This window comes from Rhinolophus sinicus, linkage group LG01 (assembly GCF_036562045.2).
Source record: "Rhinolophus sinicus isolate RSC01 linkage group LG01, ASM3656204v1, whole genome shotgun sequence".
Taxonomy (NCBI): domain Eukaryota; kingdom Metazoa; phylum Chordata; class Mammalia; order Chiroptera; family Rhinolophidae; genus Rhinolophus; species Rhinolophus sinicus.
Genome location: NC_133751.1, coordinates 154270768 through 154291494, shown reverse-complemented (window position 1 = coordinate 154291494; position 20727 = coordinate 154270768). Strand labels below are relative to the sequence as shown.

Here is a 20727-nt window from a genome sequence, read left to right as displayed (position 1 = left end):
CAAACTTCAGTCCATTAACATTTTTGTACATGCACTTTGAGGGGCACACATAGAACTGAAGTATAGGTTCATAAAATTGTTTGTTTTGTTTGAAGCATTTGCCAATATCAAATTTTTTATAGTTGCTATCAAATATAAAAACAGTTACATTTTAAATATCATAAAATTTTATTTGTCAGTTATACCTCAGTAAAGCTGGGTAGGGGGGAAGATGTATCAATGCATACAGACATTGTACCTTATTCCTTTAAACATCTTTGAGGGGGGAAGGCTTATCTGTGCCAAATGCCAGAGGGTTTACATTTTAATAAGCTTTTCAATAATTCTTGTCATTTAAATTCCAGTTCAGTGTTTTCCTCGACGATACTAAAAGCCTGGATTCGTGTTTTGTTCATGTTTGTATTTTCTTAGCATCTAACAGACATTCTATCCATATTTGTTGGACACATGAGTGCCCACACAATGAAATATATACATTAAACCAAGTGCATGAATCGGCATATGGAATTTATGAGTAGGTCAGAAGTGGAGGGAAAAATCAGGAGACGGTATATATTGTAATCGAGGTGAAGTTCAGAAAAAGTAGTAGCCTTAGAAGTTCCATGTTTAGACAGAGTAAGATGTTGCAGTGGAGGAGGGGTATTTTAGCAGCGCTTGCTTTGTGAGGGGCTGTTTGGTTTCCTGGAAAGTATGAGGTAGAATTTCTCTCCAGGTAATATAGCATTAGTCAGAGAAGATTGGGAAGGCCAGGGTAGGTTTGTCAGAGGGCCATCAGGTAGACGTGCCTGGTACTAGACCCTATTTGGAGACCCCCTTAAGTCTAAGAGAATTTCCAGTGTAAACTGGAAAGTTGCAGAGTTACATCACTTATCTAGCGATTCATAGCCAAACCCATTGAAAAAACTGGTCTTGTGTTCCTAACCTGATTTTTTAGAAATAGCCTTGCCAAGTATTAGTCACCCACTAGTAATTAATACTTTCTAGCAAGTAGGTAATTCATGTGCATTTCATTTATTTATTATCTTACTCCACGTGGATGGTGGAAGCCAGTGGAGACTAAAGGTTAATAGTATAGCAACATTACCAATAAAGTTAGTTAATTGAATATTTATTAATCTATGCCTGATTTCCACATGGAGCTGTGTTAGGCACTAGCATTGTGGGAATTATACACAAGCAAAGAACAGAGCCTGCTCTCTGGAAGCTTCTCATCCCTTTACAAGCAGGGGTCAGAGATGGTATTTACAAGGACTGGCTTCCTTAGGGGAGATTTCCTGGCTTACACTCCTATAGCATCCTAGCTTATATAGAACCGTTCAATTATTACCCCATTATTGATCTTAATTTTGGCCTGTGATTTTGGAATTTTTTTCAGACACTGAAATGATCAGTACAAGTTTTATGATTTTTTGGCCCGTCAATTTTGCTTTATACCCTAGTGTTCTATATAAAAGTGAAACTGATTTTATCTTTAAATTCTCAGTTTCTTTTGGTTTCATTTAACTGAGGAGGAGGACATTTGCTAAGACTTCTTTAAAGACGCATTTTTTTTACTGCAGCCCCTCCACAGGTGGCATGAAAACACCTGGTTCAAACTCTGGCTCCACATCAGAAAGATGGAACGCTTTAAAAATGTGGATGCCTAAACCCAGCCCTGAAATTATGATTTGATGGTTTAGGGGGATGTCCAGGCAACTCTGATTTTTAAAAAGCTGCTCACATGATTCTGATACGTGGCTAGGATCCAGGCCCACTGACTAGGAGTACCACAACAGTTGCTCTGAATCCAAAAGTCCAGAGTGGAATCCAGTAAGATTGTGTGCTCGAAATTCCTGAAGATTTGTTTTAGATATATCTATTAGAAATCAGAAAGAAAGAAAGAGAGAGAGAGAGAGAGAGAGAGAGAGAGAGAGAGAGAGAGAGAGAGAGAAAGAAGGAAAAAAGTTAAGAAAGATGTTTCAGAAATCCCTTGGAAAAGTTGTCCTTATTTAATGAAGTGTATGTAACGAAGCCAAGTCGGAAGGTTTGTTGTTGACTGAAGCCCTGTAGGATCCACAAGAGGTGTATATATTTTGAGGGGTGGGGGAGTGGAGTTGAGTTTCTCACAAACAGAAATTTATTTTCTCACAGTTCTGGAGGATAGAAGTCCAAAATCAAGGTGTCAGCAGGTTTGATTTCTTCTGAGGCTTCTCTGCTCGGTTTGCAGATAGCTATCTTCTCACGGTGTCCTCACATGGTCTTTCTTCTGTGAGTGCTTCAAAAAACAAAAAAAAAGAAAGAAAATAGGGCTTAAAACATAGGGCCTTAAGATGGGGCCTAATTGAATCTGACCAGTGTGCTTATAAGAGGAAATTTGGACACACAGGAGACACCAGGGATGGGCATGCCCAATAGATATATTGAAGAATTTTGTAACAAAATCTGAACTAAGTTAATTGTGCAAATGTTCTGTTTCCTAACTCTGATATTTTGTTCTGAGGAGAAAAATACATTTGGTGTGGATTTAGGTTGAGTTAATTTTACTAGAGATTGGTCATAATATGAAAGCTAACTTTATTGGTTATGTTACTCATTGCTATTTCCTGATAATTATTAAAACTGCCTTTAGCTTTTAAAAAGTATTTCTGATGACATTGAGTTTTCCAAATGCCTGCTAGCTCTCATACATGTTTGTTTTATATCCATTTGTTGATGAAGAGAAAGATTTGATTTCTCCCTCCAAATTTATTATACTTAGCCTTAGTCATCACAGATGGCTTTAAGTTGATACTTTTATGATACCTCTTGTTGCAAGTGACTGGCTTTCTGACTAGTTGTGATAAAAGTTAGATTTGTGATCAGAAATCTTCTGTATTTCTGAAATTTCGGAATAATTTTAGATTTATGGAAAAGTTGCAAAGATAGTAGATTTTCCATACATTCTTCACCCAGATTCCTCTGTCGCATTAATTTCTTATGTAACCCTGGTACGTTTGTCACAACTAAGAAACCCATAGTAGTACATCACTACCAAGAAAACCTCAGACTCTGTTCGTATTTCACTCATTTCCCCACTAACATCCTTCTTCTGTTCCGGGATCCAATCCAGGATAACATATTGCCTTTAGCCACACTAATTTAAAAATAGTAAATGAGAGGATTAGGCAGAGCTCTTGTGAAAAATTGGAAAGTGGATGCTGTCCCTTTCTTCTCTCCAGTCTAAAATCTTTTCCTTTCTTTCACCCAGTCCCAGAGGCCAATTTCCAGGGTGGTATCCAACAGTAATCTATTAATTTTTTCTCTCCCTTACCTATCAAAATAGCATTCTGTCAACTGTTCTTCTTATAGCAAACTGTTTAGCAGCAAAAACATTCCAAACAACAAATTTACGTATACTGTTGATGAATGGCAGCTACTTGATGTGTTAGCTTTCTTGTAAGTTTTGACAGGCAAAAATGTGTGCCCAACATGCATGCCCTAAATGGATAGAATGGAGTCCCTCATGGTAAAATTTGAGGGACTACAGTTGGTTGTCAGGGGAGCTGTTTTGTACAGAGAAACTCCCTGTCCTCCACTGCTGTGCATTTCTGCACATTTTCTGAGGAATCACCCATATTGCTTATGAACAGGTGAGAGCCTGAGGCTGCTGCCTCCGTCCCATGCAGGGTTAAACTTACACAGTGAGGTTGCGGGGTGCGTGAGGTCCCAGCCCCCAGTAGAGTTAGCTAGCTCTCCATCCTGATATGTGCAAGGAATAAGGGGGCTCCCCAAGGGAAAGAGAGGTTATCACCTCTAGTCACTGCCATTAAGGTCTTTCTGATTATAGTGGTTCTTTGGCTGAAAGGCAGGATGTTCTGTAAGTGCTGTTGTGGCTTTTGGTTGTGTCTCAAACCTTAATTAAGATTGTAAAATCAGCCTGAAAGAGTGTTTACAAGAGGTTGTTTGTTGTTGGCCCCGGCCAGACCTCTGGCTGGTTAAGGAACACAGGTTGTTTCTTCCTCTAACCTAGTCATTTCACCTCAACAGCTTAGTATGAAAATTTTCAAAAATACAGGAATGTTGAAAGCGTGTCATGGTGGACACCCACGTACCTATCTCCAACATCATGCCATGGCTGTGTTTGCTTTATCAAACACACAGCCATCTATTCATCCGTCAGTCCATCTTCATTGTTTGATGCCTTTCAAAGTACATTGTCATTATATATACTTACCCCATTACTTCATTGCTGACACAGTTATTTTTGAGGAAGCACAGAGTAAGAATTTTATGCTCTTTAACTTCAGAAAACTCTTGCCACAAAGAATTTCTGATGACTTCTGATTATGTTAGAATTGATAGTAACTTCAGGAAAGGAAAGTCCTTTTCATTCTTTTTCATTGCTGTTCCTTTTTGAGTTTGTCTTTCAATTTTTATTCAAGGGAGAGTTCACCAAAGTAGGGTGTGAGGCAAAAATATTTTGGGTATCACTAGGGTCAGTTTCCAACTTAGAAAAATATAACCTATCACTCTGGCATTTCTGTTTGGGACAATGTTTTAAAAACCCATTGCTCTATTATGTTTTTGAAATCCAGTTAATAAATTGTTCAAAATAATTATGAAAGGGGCAGATTTTATTAATCCTAACATCCTTTCATTAGGAGGCCCTTAACTTTAGATGAAATCATGGGACAAGAGAAAATGGTCCTAGGGCATCTTCCTGTTATAAGTTTAAAATACCAAATAATCCAAGCCTTTCACTTTAGCTCAGTGGTTCTCTAAAAGCATAAAGATCACCCAGGCCACTTGTTAACGATGCAGATTCTCTCCCATCTCCATAACATTCTGATTAGGCTAGGTGGGGCCCAGGAGTCTTTAACACGTGTCCTAAGTAAGTCCAAGGCAGAGAGTCAAAGGACCACACTTTGGGAACTACTGCTTTAATATTACTTAAATTATTGAAAATTTTTGCGTCTCATAATTGAGATTTAATGTAACCACACTGACCCTGATGTCTCATTTTGGTTTCCTAAAGTGCTATAACAGTGGCTCTCTTAACAGATAGCGGTGAATGCCAGCAACATACCCGAGCAAATACAGTCTCTTTCTGTGCAGGACTCTCAGGTATGTTTCTCTACCAGTCACTTATGTCCAAAATGCTTGGTAGACAGATTTTTAGAAAAACTAACATTTTAGAAAGATAGACAATTTCAGGGTAGTGCTTCCAAATCAGAGGCTTGTAAACTCTCTTTTTTAATGGGCATAGAGGACAAGAGTGTTGTTACTATTGATCATGATTTTCAGGACCTCCAACCTTTAAATGATGGGTTCAAGAGCAAGAATTGATTACCAGACTGCTTCTGAAATTGCTGGTACTGTGTGAAATAAGAAAAGGAAAGAAAATGACTGACCATTCTGTTAGATTCTGGCCACAAAACATTGTAGTAATAGTTAAATGATACTTTTTTTTTTTTTTTGGTCCTGGTTGGATTACTATAACCTGTTTTCATAATTCTTTTATCATTGAATTTTATGGGCCAATTTATCTTTACAACTTGCCTTGTAAAAATAATAGTTCAGTGACTGTGAAATGCATTTATATTAGAAGTTATATGACAGAAGACGTGTGTGTGTGTGAGCAGAGTCATGTTGGGTGCTGATGAAGGGTGATGAGCAATGCGTGGGAGAAACGATGAACATGGAGGCAGAGTGTAGGCTGCCATTCTGGTTTTGCTGTATACTTAATAGGCAAGCCCTCTGCTCTCAAAGTAGCTATACTATGAAGCCTTTAGCTCATAGTTTGTTTGTTTGTTTTTGGTTTTTTTTTAAATCAAATCGGCATATTCCATTTAAATTCATTTCCATCCTTCCTAATCTGTATTTTATGAAACAGCTGTATAGGAAACAGAGTGGGAATTCATGGTTGCCGGAAACCTATTTGAGGTCAGATATTTAGTCCTTGACCCTTATGTTAGGCTGAGGAAGCAAAGATTTGCAAAGGTTCAGTGGCTCACCCAAAGTCACACAACTGGTTTGAGGCAGAGGCAGGGTTCAGTTTAGGTTTTTACACTGTATTAGGCAACTCAGTAAAACACCTGGACATAAACTGTAGGGATTGGTTGAATGATTAAAGGCAAGTTAGGAATAATAATGGGTCAGAAGGCAAAGAGAGTAAACAGGAAAAGGGATTAGGAGAACTAGTGTTATATAACATGTAGTTTATAACTCATTTTAATATATATTATTTTGTTCTCCCAGCAACATTTTGAGGCAGGTATTATCCCCATGTTGTAAACGGGAAAATAGATTCAGAAAATGACTAGCCTATAGTTGTATAGCTGGTCAGTGGCACAGCCAAGGCTTGACCTGAAATATCTTATTGTCCTACTCCAACAGGAAGGTCTGCTCATGTCCAGGGATTCATAGGTATAGGAAAAGGCTGTGTAGTAGCGGTCATGGTTCATGATATGTATTCAAGGAAATAGGCTTTAGGTGAGAAAGGCAGGAAAGATAAAACAGTGGCCTAATCTACTGGGTTCCACCTTCCTCTGCATCCTGAGGTTTAAGTTGAAGGTTCCCAAACAAACCTCTGCATCACCAAAACCTCTGTGCATCACCAAAGCCCAGTGGCTCTGGTTGCAAGGTGCCTATTCAGATGGCTGAGCCTTCTTCTCTGGACTTACTGCAGTTTATACCAATTGTTTATAGGCTCATCCTATGATGAGGCTTCCTGTATGAAATGTTTATATTCACAATTGTGATGGAAATTAGACATCGTTCCAACCTTCACACACAGGTGATATGTGGCTAAATAAGACTAGCATGTGTAAAGACATAGTTTTGAAGTTTCCAGAAAGCAAGGGCTCTATGAATCAAGGGATATCATGATTTTGTTTGTTTTCTGAGTTTATAACACTGTTTGCTGTTTTGTTTTTAAAGGCCCTACCCAATGCTAGTGAGGACTATAGAGAAGCTTCTTGCGCTGTGAACCTCGTTTTAAGATTAAGGTAAATAATATTGTTGTTTATTTTCTATCACTTTTCCTATAGTACAATATTCTGATCACATTCATTAACTTTTCATAAGATTAGCATAAATTAACATTGTTAACTTACTTGATTTCCCGAAAGAGCCAGTGTATGCTGTGTTGCTAGGACTAATTGCTCTCTCTCTGAGCTGCTTACTAAAGAAGAGTCAAAAAGAAAAGCACCATGCAAGTGTGCCTTGCTGTTTCATTCTTGGGTTTTTCCTTTTCGTTTTTTACAATGTGAGATCACAGTAAGAGATTTTTAATGAGTTTCTTTCACACTTCAGCAGTCGGTCTCTGTCAGAAATAAACCATGCTTGTGCTACAAGTTGCCTGTTCAGAACATTTTTCAGTGGCAGGTTTGATCAGCCACTATGGAGAGATGACAGATGTATTTTGAAAGAACCCTCAGTCTTCTAGGAAATGGACACAAATATGGTGCCTGGCAGTATAGTCTTTGTATCTAGGGAATGAAAACTCTTTCTACTAAAGGATTCTTAAATTTTAGTGTCCATCTTAATGTATATTCTTTGTTAAGAATTTGGTATCTCAAGACAAAAGAAATTTGCTTAAACTTAATTATAAACAGCTTAATTTACCAGGTCAATCGGAATATGGTCACAGTTTTTAAGGTGTTTTAAAACAAGTTATACATGTTCTCCTTTGACAATTAAACAAATAAAACACATGGCGAATGGACCGTTTTCAGGGCTGTGGCTATAAAAAGAAGGTTCATGTTCAAGGTTAGTTTCCAGCCCTCTGAGTTATCATAGCAGAATTATCATTGTGGTAATCACCCCTTCCTTCTGATGGCCGTTTACAATCTGCTTACCAAGGGACCCTCCCAACAACCCTTGGTGTGATTTAATTCAGAGTTGATTTCCCAGTCAAGCAGTGAAATTATTACAAGACTGGTTTCCTTATATTTGAAGGAAGCCTTGATTATGAGTTACAATTAGCATATTTCACAATCTCCAAAGAATGAAATAGCCTAGTCCCTTCTCATTTAACTTTGGAACCAGGTGCTCCTTTCATTTATTTTTCACTTGTTTGTTTATACATTCCATTCACCAGTATTTCTGAGAAACCCACCCTGTGCCTGGCCCGGTGTTTGTCATTGACATGCGAAACTATGGAGGTTATAGTCTAGTCCACGGAGTGTGCAGTGTTGGAAGTAAGCTTTACAATCCAGTCATCTAATCTCCTACTTTATATATACAGGGGTCTTTTCTATAGTGTCCCTGCTGGGTATTTACCAAGCCTCTGTGCATACTTCCGCTCACTCTTTTTCCACGATCACCCCTATGATATTGAAAAGCTTTCATTGTTATAGTTCATCTTCTCCTGAAGATTCTACTGACCTGCCTGCTCTGGGTTCCTATGGGCTCAAATTCTGGCCCTCAGAGCAAATATCAGGCTCCCTGGATAAAAGTCTCCTGAAGGGTGTTAACATGTATATTTTGAACCTTACTTTTCAATATTGTCTTGCTCTAGGTAATAGAACAATATAATACAAATACATTTCCTCATTTTTCTGAGAGCCATTTGTATATTTGCAAGGCTTGTTCTTCTATTTTCCCAGGCAAAGCAGTGCAAGTAACTTTAGCTGTGCTTTTCATAATACGGTTCTATATCCCACTCATAATCCTGGGTGTTCACCTTTGTTGACATTTAGTCTGCACCTACTTTTGTTTTCTTTTGCTCATGGGTCTAGGTGGTGGTTTTCCTGAATTTGTGGCTTAGATCACTAGTCCTACAGGATGCTTTAAAAAGAAAGGGTTCCATTTCCAGATAAGTTAAGAAACAGCGGTTCATGGTATCCATCGATTGTGTACATACACACACACCTATTTTGGAAATTACAAGGCACATTAACATTAAATGTTCAAAGAAGTCCTGCAGGAAAGGAAGTTGTTTACTCTAAAACCTAGTTGACCTCAGAACTGCTTTCATGGAATTGTTTTCCATTTTAACAGTGTTCCTTTTAAATATAAGCGAACACCCATATTTAAATGCTGGCCTCCAGATGTGGTCTGAGCAGGCTGGAATGCAGTAGGAAAATCATGTGATTTTTGCAAATCATGCTCCGTATTTCTCCTAAATCAGCGGGTCTCATTGCCTTTTGCAACATTCATGTACCGTAGTGGCAAATTTAGCATGACCTAACACTCAAACTAAACTTGATTTTGTTTTTTCTATTTGACAGGCTACCAAGCCTAATTCTGAATTGCAATGTATGTTTTAAAACTCTCTCTCTGTCTTAATCTTTACTACTATAATAATGAACTTGCTTTTGACTCATTGCTTGCCCACCATACATTTCATTCTTGATTGTCAATGTGTCATATTAGTTACAGTGTTTGAATATATATCACTTGCCAGTTTGATGAACCTATTTTTGACATCTTTTTCTAAAACATTGATTAACATGTTCAACAATTCCAAGTATGACAGAGCCTCCGGCTCTGGCTCTGTTAGAAATCGCTCGCTTTTTGAATGGCTTTCAATAATTAGCTAGTATTTTATGGTATAGTTGTTCAACCAAAACCAAATCCTATCGACTCCCCTGCCTTTTAGTGGACATTAACCATTCAGAAGGATATCATAAAAGAATTCATTGAAAGTGTTGCTGAAATTAAGACATGTTATAACAATGGTATTTTCCTGAATCTAACAGCCTAGAAAATATGGAAATGGTTTTTAGTATAACTTATTTTAGTGAACATATGTTGATGCCCAATTGTTTGTATACGTTTTTCCCCTATATTTTTTACAGGGTTTTTTTAAGCTAATGTTTTTCATATTTGAGAACTTAAGCATTTCTCAGAATATAATGTTGGACTCCTCGAAGGGCAAACCTTATACTTTAATTTGAGAAACAGCCTTTGAAAGTTAAAAGTTAAATGCTTTAAAATTTTTGTGATCACTCTGCTGATGTAAATGTAAAAAGCCAATATATTCATTCATTTTGTAAATATTTATTGAGCACCTGCTATGTGCATTTGTGATGCGATGGGGAAAGAAAAGAAGACACATTTCTTGCCCTCCAGGAGCTTATATTCTAGAGGCAGGGAGAAGAACAATTCTAATATTCATATTACTTATATGATATATTATGATACATCAAGTTCTCCGAAGTAGAAGCTACATCAGGAGGATAGAAAGTATAGGGGGTGCTATTCTGTATTAAGGAAATTATATTAGTTTTCAACTGCTATGTAACAAGTTACCACAAACTTAGTGGCTTAAGACAACCTAGATTTACTATCTCACGGTTGCTTTAGGTCAGAAGTCTGGGCACCGCTTAGGTGGGTTCTCTGCTGTGTCTTACAAGTCTGCAAGTAAGGCATGCTTACCTGGAGCTTGAGGTCGTCTTCCAAGCTTATTTGGATGTTGTCAGAATTCAGTTCCTTGCGATTGTGGACCGAGGTCCTCCGCTCCTTCAGACCATCCCACTCCACAGTCAGTTCACAACGTGACTTTGCTTTATTCAAGGGCAGAAGGACACCATCTCCCCTCCTCTCTCCTCCAAGAGCTCAGTCCCTCTGTTAAAGGTTTTTTACCTGATTAAGCCCGTCCCATTAGGATAACCTCCTTTTTGATTAAGTCAAAATCCGCTGATTTGGAACTTGCATTCCAACTGCAGAATCCATTCACCTTTTCCATATAACATAACTTAATCATGGGAGTGACAGCCCATCATGTTTAAAGATCCTCTTCACACTCAGGGGTGAGGATGATGCAGGAGATGTACCCCCGGGGACAAGAATATTGGAGGCAGACATAAAATACTGCCTACCACAGAGGGCTCTCTAAATAAAGTGATGTTTGAGCAGACCACGGATGGAGTAAGGATTCAAACCATGAGGTTGTTTGTGGAAGGAGAGAGTTCTAGACAGAGCACACAGTGACTGCAAAGATTCTTGGTCAGAAGCATGTTATAAGCAGTTATAAAAAACCAGCGGGAGGACCCGTGTGGACAGAGTGGTGAAGGATGAGGTCAGAGAGCTACCACAGGCTGAATCACATAGGGCCATGTGGCCTGTGGTAAAGACTTTGGATATCACTGTTAGTGGGTGGGAACCATTGAAGGTTTGTGAGTGATATGATGTGAGTTAAATTTGAAAATGAGCACTGTGATTGCTTTATGGAGAATAAACCATAGAGACGCCACTTAGGTGGAAGCAGAGAGCCCACTGGCAGGCTATCACAGAGATGCAGAGAGTGATGATGGGACCTGGACCAGGGTGGGCAGTAATGGAGGTGACAAGCAATTATTGGACTCTAGATGGAGGTGTGAGAAATCAAAGATTATTCAAGGACTGGGCCTGAAAATATGGGTGAATGGAATTGCTGTTTCCTGAGATGTGGAGGAGAGTTGGAGTTGTGGGTGGGGTGGAATCAAGAGTTCAGTTTCACAGAAACTCATAGACACAGACAATAGTTTAGTGGTTACCAGAGGGTAAGCTGGGTGGGGGGTGGGAGATGAGGGTAAAGGGGGATCAAATATATGGTGATGGAAGGAGAACTGACTCTGGGTGGTGAACACACAATGGGATTTATAGATGATGTAATACAAAATTGTACACCTGAAATCTATGTAATTTTACTAACAATTGTCACCCCAATAAATTAAAAAAATAAATGAAAAAAAAAGAGTTCAGTTTCAGACACGTTAAGTTTGGCTTGTCTGGTGGAGATCTATGTGATGAGGACACGTAGGGTGCATCAGTCTAGATTTCAAAGGAAATGGATTTCTGAGCTAGAGATGTAAATTTGAGAACTGGTGGCACATATGGTATTTAAAGCCATGCAATTATATGAGATCACCTGGGGAGTGATGAAGGAAAAGAAGAGAAGTGGTCTGGTACACCCTCAGGTGGGGCATGGATGAGGAACAATGACCTGATTGATAAGGAGAGGCGGGTGCAGCACAGGAGGGAATGGTGGTCTGGTAAACCAGAGGAAGTGTCTCAAGAAAGGAGTGAAAAGCTGCTATCGATTGCTATTAATAGAGCAAGTAAAATGGAAACTAAGAATTCACCATTGTATTTGGCAAAATGCAGCATGTTTTCGACCTTGGCAAGGATTGTTTCAGTGGAATGATAGAGACAAAAGCCTGATTGAATTGGGGTCAGGACAGAGTGGCAAGAGAGAACATGAGGTAACAAGGATAGATAACTTGTTAGCACGATAATTCTTGCTAGAAATTTGCAATATACAGGGGAGCAAAGAAAGAAATGGAGTGAAAGGAGTTCTTTTTCAGAAGCATTATTTATATAGGTTAATGGGAATGATCCCATTGAGAAGGAAAAATGGAATAAGAGAGGGGACGTTGTAAGACTGATGTCCTCAGATGGGTGGAAAGGGGTGATGCGCAGGCATCCACGTAGGTCAGACTTAGGAGAACGGGGAGTTCACCTGTTGGACAGTGTAGCCACCATCATGAAGGGCAGGCAGAGGAGCGAGGAGACTAGTGTATTTGGGCCGGGCCAGATAGAAGTCTTCTCGTTTCTATTTTCTCAGTAAAATAAGGTGTGTCGTCTGTTGAGAGTGAGGAAGGAAAATATGTTCAAGGTTTGAGAAATGAGGTGATAATTGTGTAGGAGAGCTGCAGAGTAAATTTGCCATGTTAGTGGCTGAATTTAAGGACATTATCCTGATATTCCAGAATATAAATATGTATGTGAGTGTGAATGTAATTGAAACAGAAACAACATTTTAAAACATTCATAGAAGATTCTGTGAGAACACCCACGGGTCCCAGTTTTAGAATCACTGTTTAAATCGTAAACAAATATGGATCATAGAATTGGCCTCAGTGATCTCCTGTGTGCAGGGTGGCAGTCTCCTGCCTTTCTCTCTCACCACCAACACCCCCTCATAGGTCTGACTCCCTTCCCTTAGAACCCTCAAAGTCACATGCTCGTTGAGGATCAGAAACCTGTCATCCGGTATCCGCCCGGTCATACAATTTCTTCATATCACATTCCCCATTTGAAATTTACTCCAGATCACTTGTATCCCCTCCGGGCCCAGAGAAGTTATTTCCGAAACCATTCTGTGTGAGAGGAAGCTGGAAGGTTCTGGCTAGTGTTTATCAGATTTTATAAGATCCATGCCCTTGTTTGTACCCTTCTCATTCCTTTTTCCACATCAAAATTGCAATACATATAAGTAAGTAAGCACACACATATACACATATAGACACACACACACACACACACACACACACACACACACCCCTCACTCTCTCTTTGCGAATCACTGGTCTAGACAATGTGTGGCTAGTGGGTACTGGGAAACAGTACGCTTGCCTTTCTTGTCCTCTGAGGTCATCTGGGCGTGACATTTATGTGTGTTGTGCTCTACAGGCTGCTGGGTAGAGACTTCAGTTCAAGCCGGCCTTTCATCAGTTCTTAACTAGTGCTCTGTGGATGGCTGCCTTCTCCACCTCTCGGAAAGGTCATTCTGACTTACTTTTTGACATAGCATTTTACAGACCTACCTCCTAGGAGTGTGGCTCCCCCCCCCCCCCCCCCAATCACCTTCATTCTGCAAGTAGGAAACTGGGAATATTTCACTTTTCAAAATGTCACATTCTGTGAAAAAAGACATACATTGTGGCTAGAAGTAGTATATTTATTTTTCTATTATTCATTTCTGGTGATCATAGGCAAAAGACTGAGGTGGCAAAGGCTAATACTGTCCTTGAAAAAAATATAATATTGCTTTAACATACTTTTAAAACTGACCTGTTGTTTTGTAAGCTTGGAGACAAAGGATTAGACCTTAGGTCTCAAAAATCGAATGCTGGATGGAGATAGTTAAAATGTAGTTTTTTCTTGTTTTCCTGTATGTGCTTTTCTGCAAATGTTCTCTTGTCCATTGTGTATATGGCGATGTCATCTATGTTATTTAAAAAAAACAAAACCCTGAATATCATAAAGTTAGGCACAAGATGAAGAAATCCTCTTAAACACATTCCAGGAGGAAAACACCAAGTAGGTGATCTCATAGTTTATATACTGCCAAAGAATGGCAGAACAATTTCTGGTTTGAGCTAAACATTGAACAAATATTTGCCATTAGTATATTTTTCATAAAATAGGATAGTCATGTATTTGACACAAAACATGTTTTTCATAATCAGGATCACTAGTTTGGAAAAATGATGAACTTGTCAATTAAATTGCTAATTCCTTTGTGCCGGGTACAATTCATACTTTTTGACAGCTCGGCCCAGTGGATCGTAGTTATGGTTTCACTAAAGGCAACCATGGCAGTCGTTACACAGAGATGCTCTGATATGGTGTAGGCCACCAATTTGCTCATAATGAATTTACCTTGTTATTATGTAGCAGTATCATTATATCTTGATGAGTCACTTAAAGACCGGAGGCCAACAAAAGAGCTTTCCTGCTTGTAGGGAAAAATGATCTCTAGAGTAGGATATTTATTTTAACAAGAATCCTTTAGCATGACAATATTGTCTAATTTGATTTATTAATTTAATGTATTAAATGGTGAATTTAACTATTGGTATAGACTTGAGTAAATTATAATTTCATAAAGAAAGCTAAAGTTGATAAAAACAATGTTGATCACTGTTTTAGCATCTGTATGCCTAAATTATAATTCTGTATTATTATTCTGGAGGGATCAGAATTCTTAAATCATTCTCTAGCCTGTAAAATCAGGCTAATTACATAATTCTTACTAGTCAAGTGGTTTAGAAGCTTGATTAATTTATCCCAGAAGGTTAAATAGTGTAGGCATAGTGTTCAATTGTGGCAATGCCTTTTAGTACATGTTCTTTTTTTTCCTTAACAAACTACTTATTTATGGCTTTCTTTGTGCAAGTCTTTGTTGAAAATCCAAAGATGAGTAAGACAGAGTTTCTGTAGTCAAAAGAGCTTCCCGTGTAGGCGGAGAGATCAGACCCTGAACAAATGGCTATAATACAAGGTAGAAAGTGATAAATGCACTAAGAAGACAGATGAAAAGAAGAGCTATGGGTAATTAAAGGTAGGTGAGAACCCTTTTGTCTGAATGTTACCTTTGGGTTGCTAGTTCCCATAGTAACCAGTGTTTATTTTTTTCAACATCCAAATTTCGAGAAGAGTGATGGTTAGGTTGAATCCAGGGGCAGTGTCAGGCTGTGGTCTTTGATGCTGACCTCCTGAGACTTCAATTATTTCTGACAAGACCCTGTTTGTTTTCCAGTAGTGGTATGTGTAAATATGTAGGAAGCAACTTATTAGAAATACAGTTCTTCAAAGTGAAAAATATTTGACATTTTACTCAATTTTTTAAAATGTTCTCTTTTGGTTCTTGCCATTTCTCTGAGAATTGGACTCGGTGTTGCACATCTTTGCTTTATGGTCTGTGAGGTCCTTTAAGTGATGATGTTCCTCTTATGTGCCAGGCATGGTGATAAGCACTGCGTGTGCTTTGTCTAGTGTAATCATCATGAAACCTCCACGGCATCAATCCTGTGACTGCCATTTCATAGCTGAGGAGAGTAAGGTGTAAAATCATGGCAGTGTTTTGCCCAATGCTGTACAGCTCAGAAGACGCAGAAATAGGGCTTGACCCTGGGTCTGTTCTTGCTCTTCTCCGCTTGGCCCTGTGGCCGAGCTCTCTCCTGTTCCATTTTGAATGCAGTAAGAAACTCATACACATCCAGGATTGTTACCTTTACCCGTCTTTTCTTTAACATTTCACATAAATGTTCTTTTAACAATAATTCCTGATAAACTCATCATTAAATATTGTGACAGGAATACCTGAAAATATTTTGGAGGAGATGCTGAAGGTAATGATGCAAACAGCAGCCGGCATTTGTAGTCTTTTATAATTTTGGAAGCACTGTCACATCCCTTGCCCGATATAATTTTTCTTTTCATTCTATGCTTGTTGCTTTCCTACAGTCACGGAGCTAGTATACCCAGGCTGGAGACTGGGTCTTCTGATGTTAATTCAGTGTTATTGATCATATGGTCCATGGAGATAGTATAAATATGTAGTGTAGGGTAAAGGGCTTTTGCATCTACAAAATTTTCCTGCTAGTAAACATGCTAAATCAAGTCACATGTATATTCAGAAAAACGTGGTACTGTAAGGAAGGGAAGCAAAATAGACAAATTAAAAATCATTCATTATGAGATGTCTTTTTTTTTTTCTGACAATGGAGCATGACGTTCGTGAGTGTAAATACTTTCAGCAATAGGGATTGTATAAAGTTCTTTATTTTTGAATGATACATGGTCATCTTAGAAATTTAGAATCTCAATTAAAAGAAAGAAGAACAAGAAATAAAATCATCCATAATCCTACCCAGAGATACATTAGTATTAGCCTCTTAATAAATATTCTTCTAGTCTTTTTTCTACCTTTATGTTAACGTATACTTTAATGTTAGTATATAAATATTATAATACTAACATATTAATGGTAGTATATAAATATTTTGCTTATTTTTATGAAACAGTTGTTTTATAATCTGCTTTGTTACTGTCCTTGATATCTTATCAATGAGTATAAGTCTACACAGTCCTTTTAAGTGGCTGTCTTATATTTTGACTGTGCCAAAACATTACTTAAAAAGTATTGTTTGATATATACGGAGTTCCCAGTTTTAAGTGTAGCAGCATATAAAAGCTTATATATGCAAAAACGATGTTTGAAAAGTGGCCAGTAAAAAAAAAATCTTTTTGACGTTGGTGAAATGTTCTTCTTAGAGGTTAAGAAACCTGGAGATACATAATTGAGTAAGCGCAGTATCAAAGTGCACGGGGGTTATAAGGACTGGTTGTGGCTTTGGGTCAGGGGGATGTCACTACCCCTGTAGCAGCTGATGCTGCTTCCTCACACTGTGTTAGGCCTGAGTTCTTACAACAGCATTTTCACTCAGGCACTGCCCTGAGAAGCCACAAAAATGCATGATTCCTCAGTGTAACATGCTCCCCAGTGACAGAACACAAATGTAGGGTTCCATTTTGCCGCTGTTCTTTTGGATTCTCCCTTCTAATGCATACCTATTCTTTAGGAAATCCTCCCTTGGCTGCTTGCTGGGGTTAGAGGAAGTGATGTGTGGGACATAACAATTGGAGAGAGGAGAGATTTTCTTCATTCTTTTAGAACAGTACACAATGCCTAGCATGTGACAGACCCTTAATAAGTGTATATTACAGGAGTGCCGACTGAGGGATTCTTAACTAAAGACATGTTGCACACACTTTTAATATCAAGGTGCCGCACAAGACATTTTTTTATGTGTGCAGCTCTTTATTTTTGATGCTATACTGGAAATGTGTACAAAAATTACTCTTTACTAGATGTCCTTTACAAAAACTCCCAAGGTAATACTTTTGCTATAATATTATATCTTATTTTTTAAAACCTATATGGATTCCATGCTATAAGAACTGCTAGACATAATTTCTGTGGCAGAGATATAAAGGGACGTCATGGTGAATAAGGATCCTTATGGAAGCATTCTCTGCCCTACTATATACCAATATTAGGGTACTTCTCCTAGGCTATCCATTGGCTGTACCCACCTACCTCAGGGTCTCAGGACCAAGTCTCAACATGCAAGTTTTGAAGTGTCGCTATGTTTCCTCCTCCAGACCCCTCTCTGGTAGAAGGCTCCCTACTAAAAAAAAAAGAAAAGAAATAAAAATAAAAAAAATTCATCCTGCCTCTTTAGGCCATTTAAGGGTGGAAGCTGGCATGCTCCTATGGAGCTTATTCATAACTGCAGCTCAGAGTGTTTTCAGGGGAGCTCTCATCTGACCTCAGAGAACTGCAGTGAATTGTGCAATGTCACATGACCAGTCACTGTCAGTGCCAAGAACAGTGCCCTGACACCAACCCCACAGAGGTAGCCTCCTTGCTGTCCTCTCTCTCATTGTAAGTTCCCCAGTGCTCTGGCCTGCTGGTCTTACTTGCTGAACTAATTGTTTGGTCACATTTCTAGAACTTTCTCATCTTCCTTGAGCTCCTGCTTCTTTCTCCTGAGCTTTTTAATGTCATTGCACAGATATGCATGAAGAGGAAATGTGTTAAAAATAGTGAGTACCTTAACAAGCTTTGGTGGCCTTTAAGTCAATATTAATTACCTGATTCCTTGCTGGTAATAACCTGAAATTTTAACAGATGTCTTAGTGTTTTCAAGTTATCCTTTCTGGCACTATGCAGAGGCTGTCTCCCTTTCCCTTTTTTATATTCCACCTTTCCTGGCTCCTGATGAAGTAACCTTCTGCTCTTAGCATTCTAAAAATTCTCTCCAGTTTTACTGGGGGAAGGGTGTCTCTTAGGATGTGTCCTCGTGATCAGAGCTGAATAATTCTGAGGACGGTTTGCAATGTTATTTCAGTTCTCACTTCCCATATCCCTGGAGATAATGAGTGGTAAAATTTCTTCCTCAAAATGTTGATGGTAACAAGCATACTTCAGTTTGGGGGCTTTCTTTGCATTAACTTTTCTTTCCCCATTGAAACCAGGCTTCTTGGAATATACATTCAATGGTATTTTGCAATTCTCAGAGTACTGGAAAACTTTGTTCTTTTTACAGTTCTTAACTAGTGATGTAGTGGGAAATCTCTGCTGCTCAGTGAATTTCATTGGTTGGCCTTTGTATTAGTTTTCTATCTCTGCTCTAAGAGATTACCACATACCTAGTGGCTTAAAACAGCAAAAAATTATGATCTTACAGTTCTAAAGTCAGCAGTCTAATATGGGTCCCACTGGGCTAAAATCAAGATGTTGGCAGAGCTGTGTCCCTTTCTGTGGAGACTCTGTTTCCTTAACTTCTTTTTAAAGGCTTTATTTATTTATTTTAGAGCAGTTTTAGTTTCACAACAAAATTAAGAGAAAGGTACAAAGATTTCCCATTTACCCCCTGACCCCACACATTCATAGACTTCCTGTTATCAATATCCCCAACAAAGTGGTGTGTTGGTTTGTCACAATCTGTGACCCTATGTTGATACATCTTTATTACCCAAAGTCCGTAGTTTACATTATGGTTTACACTCTTGGTTTTGTATGTTCTATGGGTTTGGACAAATGTATAATTAAATGTATCCAACTTAATAGTATCATATGGTGTTTTCACTGCCCTAAAAATCCTCTGTGTTCTCCCACACTCCTGACAACCACTGATCTCTTTTATTGTCTCCATCGTTTTGCTTTTTCCCAGAATGTCACATAGTTGGAATCATACAACATGTGGCCTTTTCAGATGGGCTTCTTTCACTTAGTAATATGCATTTAAAGTTCCTCCCTGTCTTTTCATGTCTTGATAGCTCATTTCTTTTTAGCTATGAATCATATGCATTGTCTGTATGTTCCACAGTTTTTTGGGTTTTTTGTTTTTGTTTCTTATCCATTCACCTCTGAAGGACATCCTGGTTTGCTTCCAAATTTGGGCAGTTATGCATAAATCTGTTATAAACATCCATGTGCAGGTTTTTGTGTGGACATAAATTTTCAGTTCCTTTGAGTAAATACCAAGGCCAAGGAGCACGACTGTTGGACTGTAAGAGTGTGTTTCATTTTGTTAAGAAATTGATAACTGTCTTTCAATGTGGCTGTACCATTTTGCATTCCCGCCAGCAATGAATGAGACTTCTGTTGCTCCACGTCCTTGTCAGCATTTGATGTTGGTGTTGTCGTTGTCAGTGTTCCAGATTTTGGCCCTTCTAAGAGGTATATAGTGGTATCTCATTGTTATTTTAATTCGCGTTTCCCTGATGACATATGATGTGGAGCATCTTTTCAGGTGCTTGTTTACCATCTGTCTATATTCTTTGGTGAGGTGTCTTCAAGTTTTGGGCCCAATTTTCTTTTCTTTTTTCTTTGTTTTCTTTTCATATGTTATCTTATTGTTGAGTTTCAGGAGGTTTTTTTTTATATATATTTTGGACAACAGTCCTTTATCATATATATATTTTTCAAATGTTTTCTCTTGGTCTGTGGCTTATCTTCTCATTCACTTGATATTGCATTTCGCAGAGCAGAAGTTTTTAAATTTAATGAAGTCCAGCTTATCAATTATTTATTTCATGGACTGTGCCTTTGGAGTTGTATTTAAAAAGGCATTACCATTCCCAATATCATCTATGTTTTCTCCTAGCAGTTTTATAGTTTTACATTTAGGTCTGTAATCTATTTTAAGTTCCTTTTTATGAAGGATGTAAGGTCTGTGTCTAGATCCATTCTCTTACATGTGGACACCCTGTTGTTCAAGCACCATTTGTTGAGAAGACTATTTTGCTTCATTCTATTATCTTTGCTCCTTTGTGAAAGATCGGCTGCCTGTATTTATAGAGTGTTTTTCTGGGTTCTCTATTCTGTTCCATTGATCTATTTTTGTATTCTTTCACCAATAGCACACTGTCTTGACTAGTACAGCTTTATAATAAGTCTTAAAGTTGGGTAGTGACAGTCCTCCAACTTTGTTCTTCTCCTTCAATACTGTGTTGTCTATTCTGGGTCTTTTGTCCTCCATATAAACTTTAGAGTAAGTTTGTTGATATCCACAAAATAACTTGCTGGAATTTTGATCAAGATTGAATCTATAGTCATGTTGGGAAGAACTGACATCCTGACAATATGGGTCTTCCTGTCTGTTAAAATTGAATATCTCTCCATTTATTTAGTTCTTTTTTGATTTATTTCATCAGAGTTTTGTAGTTGCCCTCATATGGATCTTATACATATTTTGTTAGATT

At 38.3% G+C, this 20727-nt stretch overlaps 1 protein-coding gene across 4 annotated transcripts in view; it reads left to right on the top strand.

The window, feature by feature from the left end:
* The window catches only part of STK39 (serine/threonine kinase 39), a 281554-nt gene that overhangs the window by 163770 nt on the left and 97057 nt on the right, over positions 1 to 20727 (top strand). For 2 of the 4 annotated variants that reach the window (XM_074337417.1, XM_019727361.2), the window contains 2 exons: positions 5020 to 5082; positions 6898 to 6965. In XM_074337417.1, coding sequence (XP_074193518.1) covers positions 5020 to 5082; positions 6898 to 6965 — 131 coding nt within the window. The remainder of the gene's footprint in view (positions 1 to 5019; positions 5083 to 6897; positions 6966 to 20727) is intronic. The other 2 variants (XM_074337430.1, XM_074337427.1) reach the window with 1 other exon arrangement.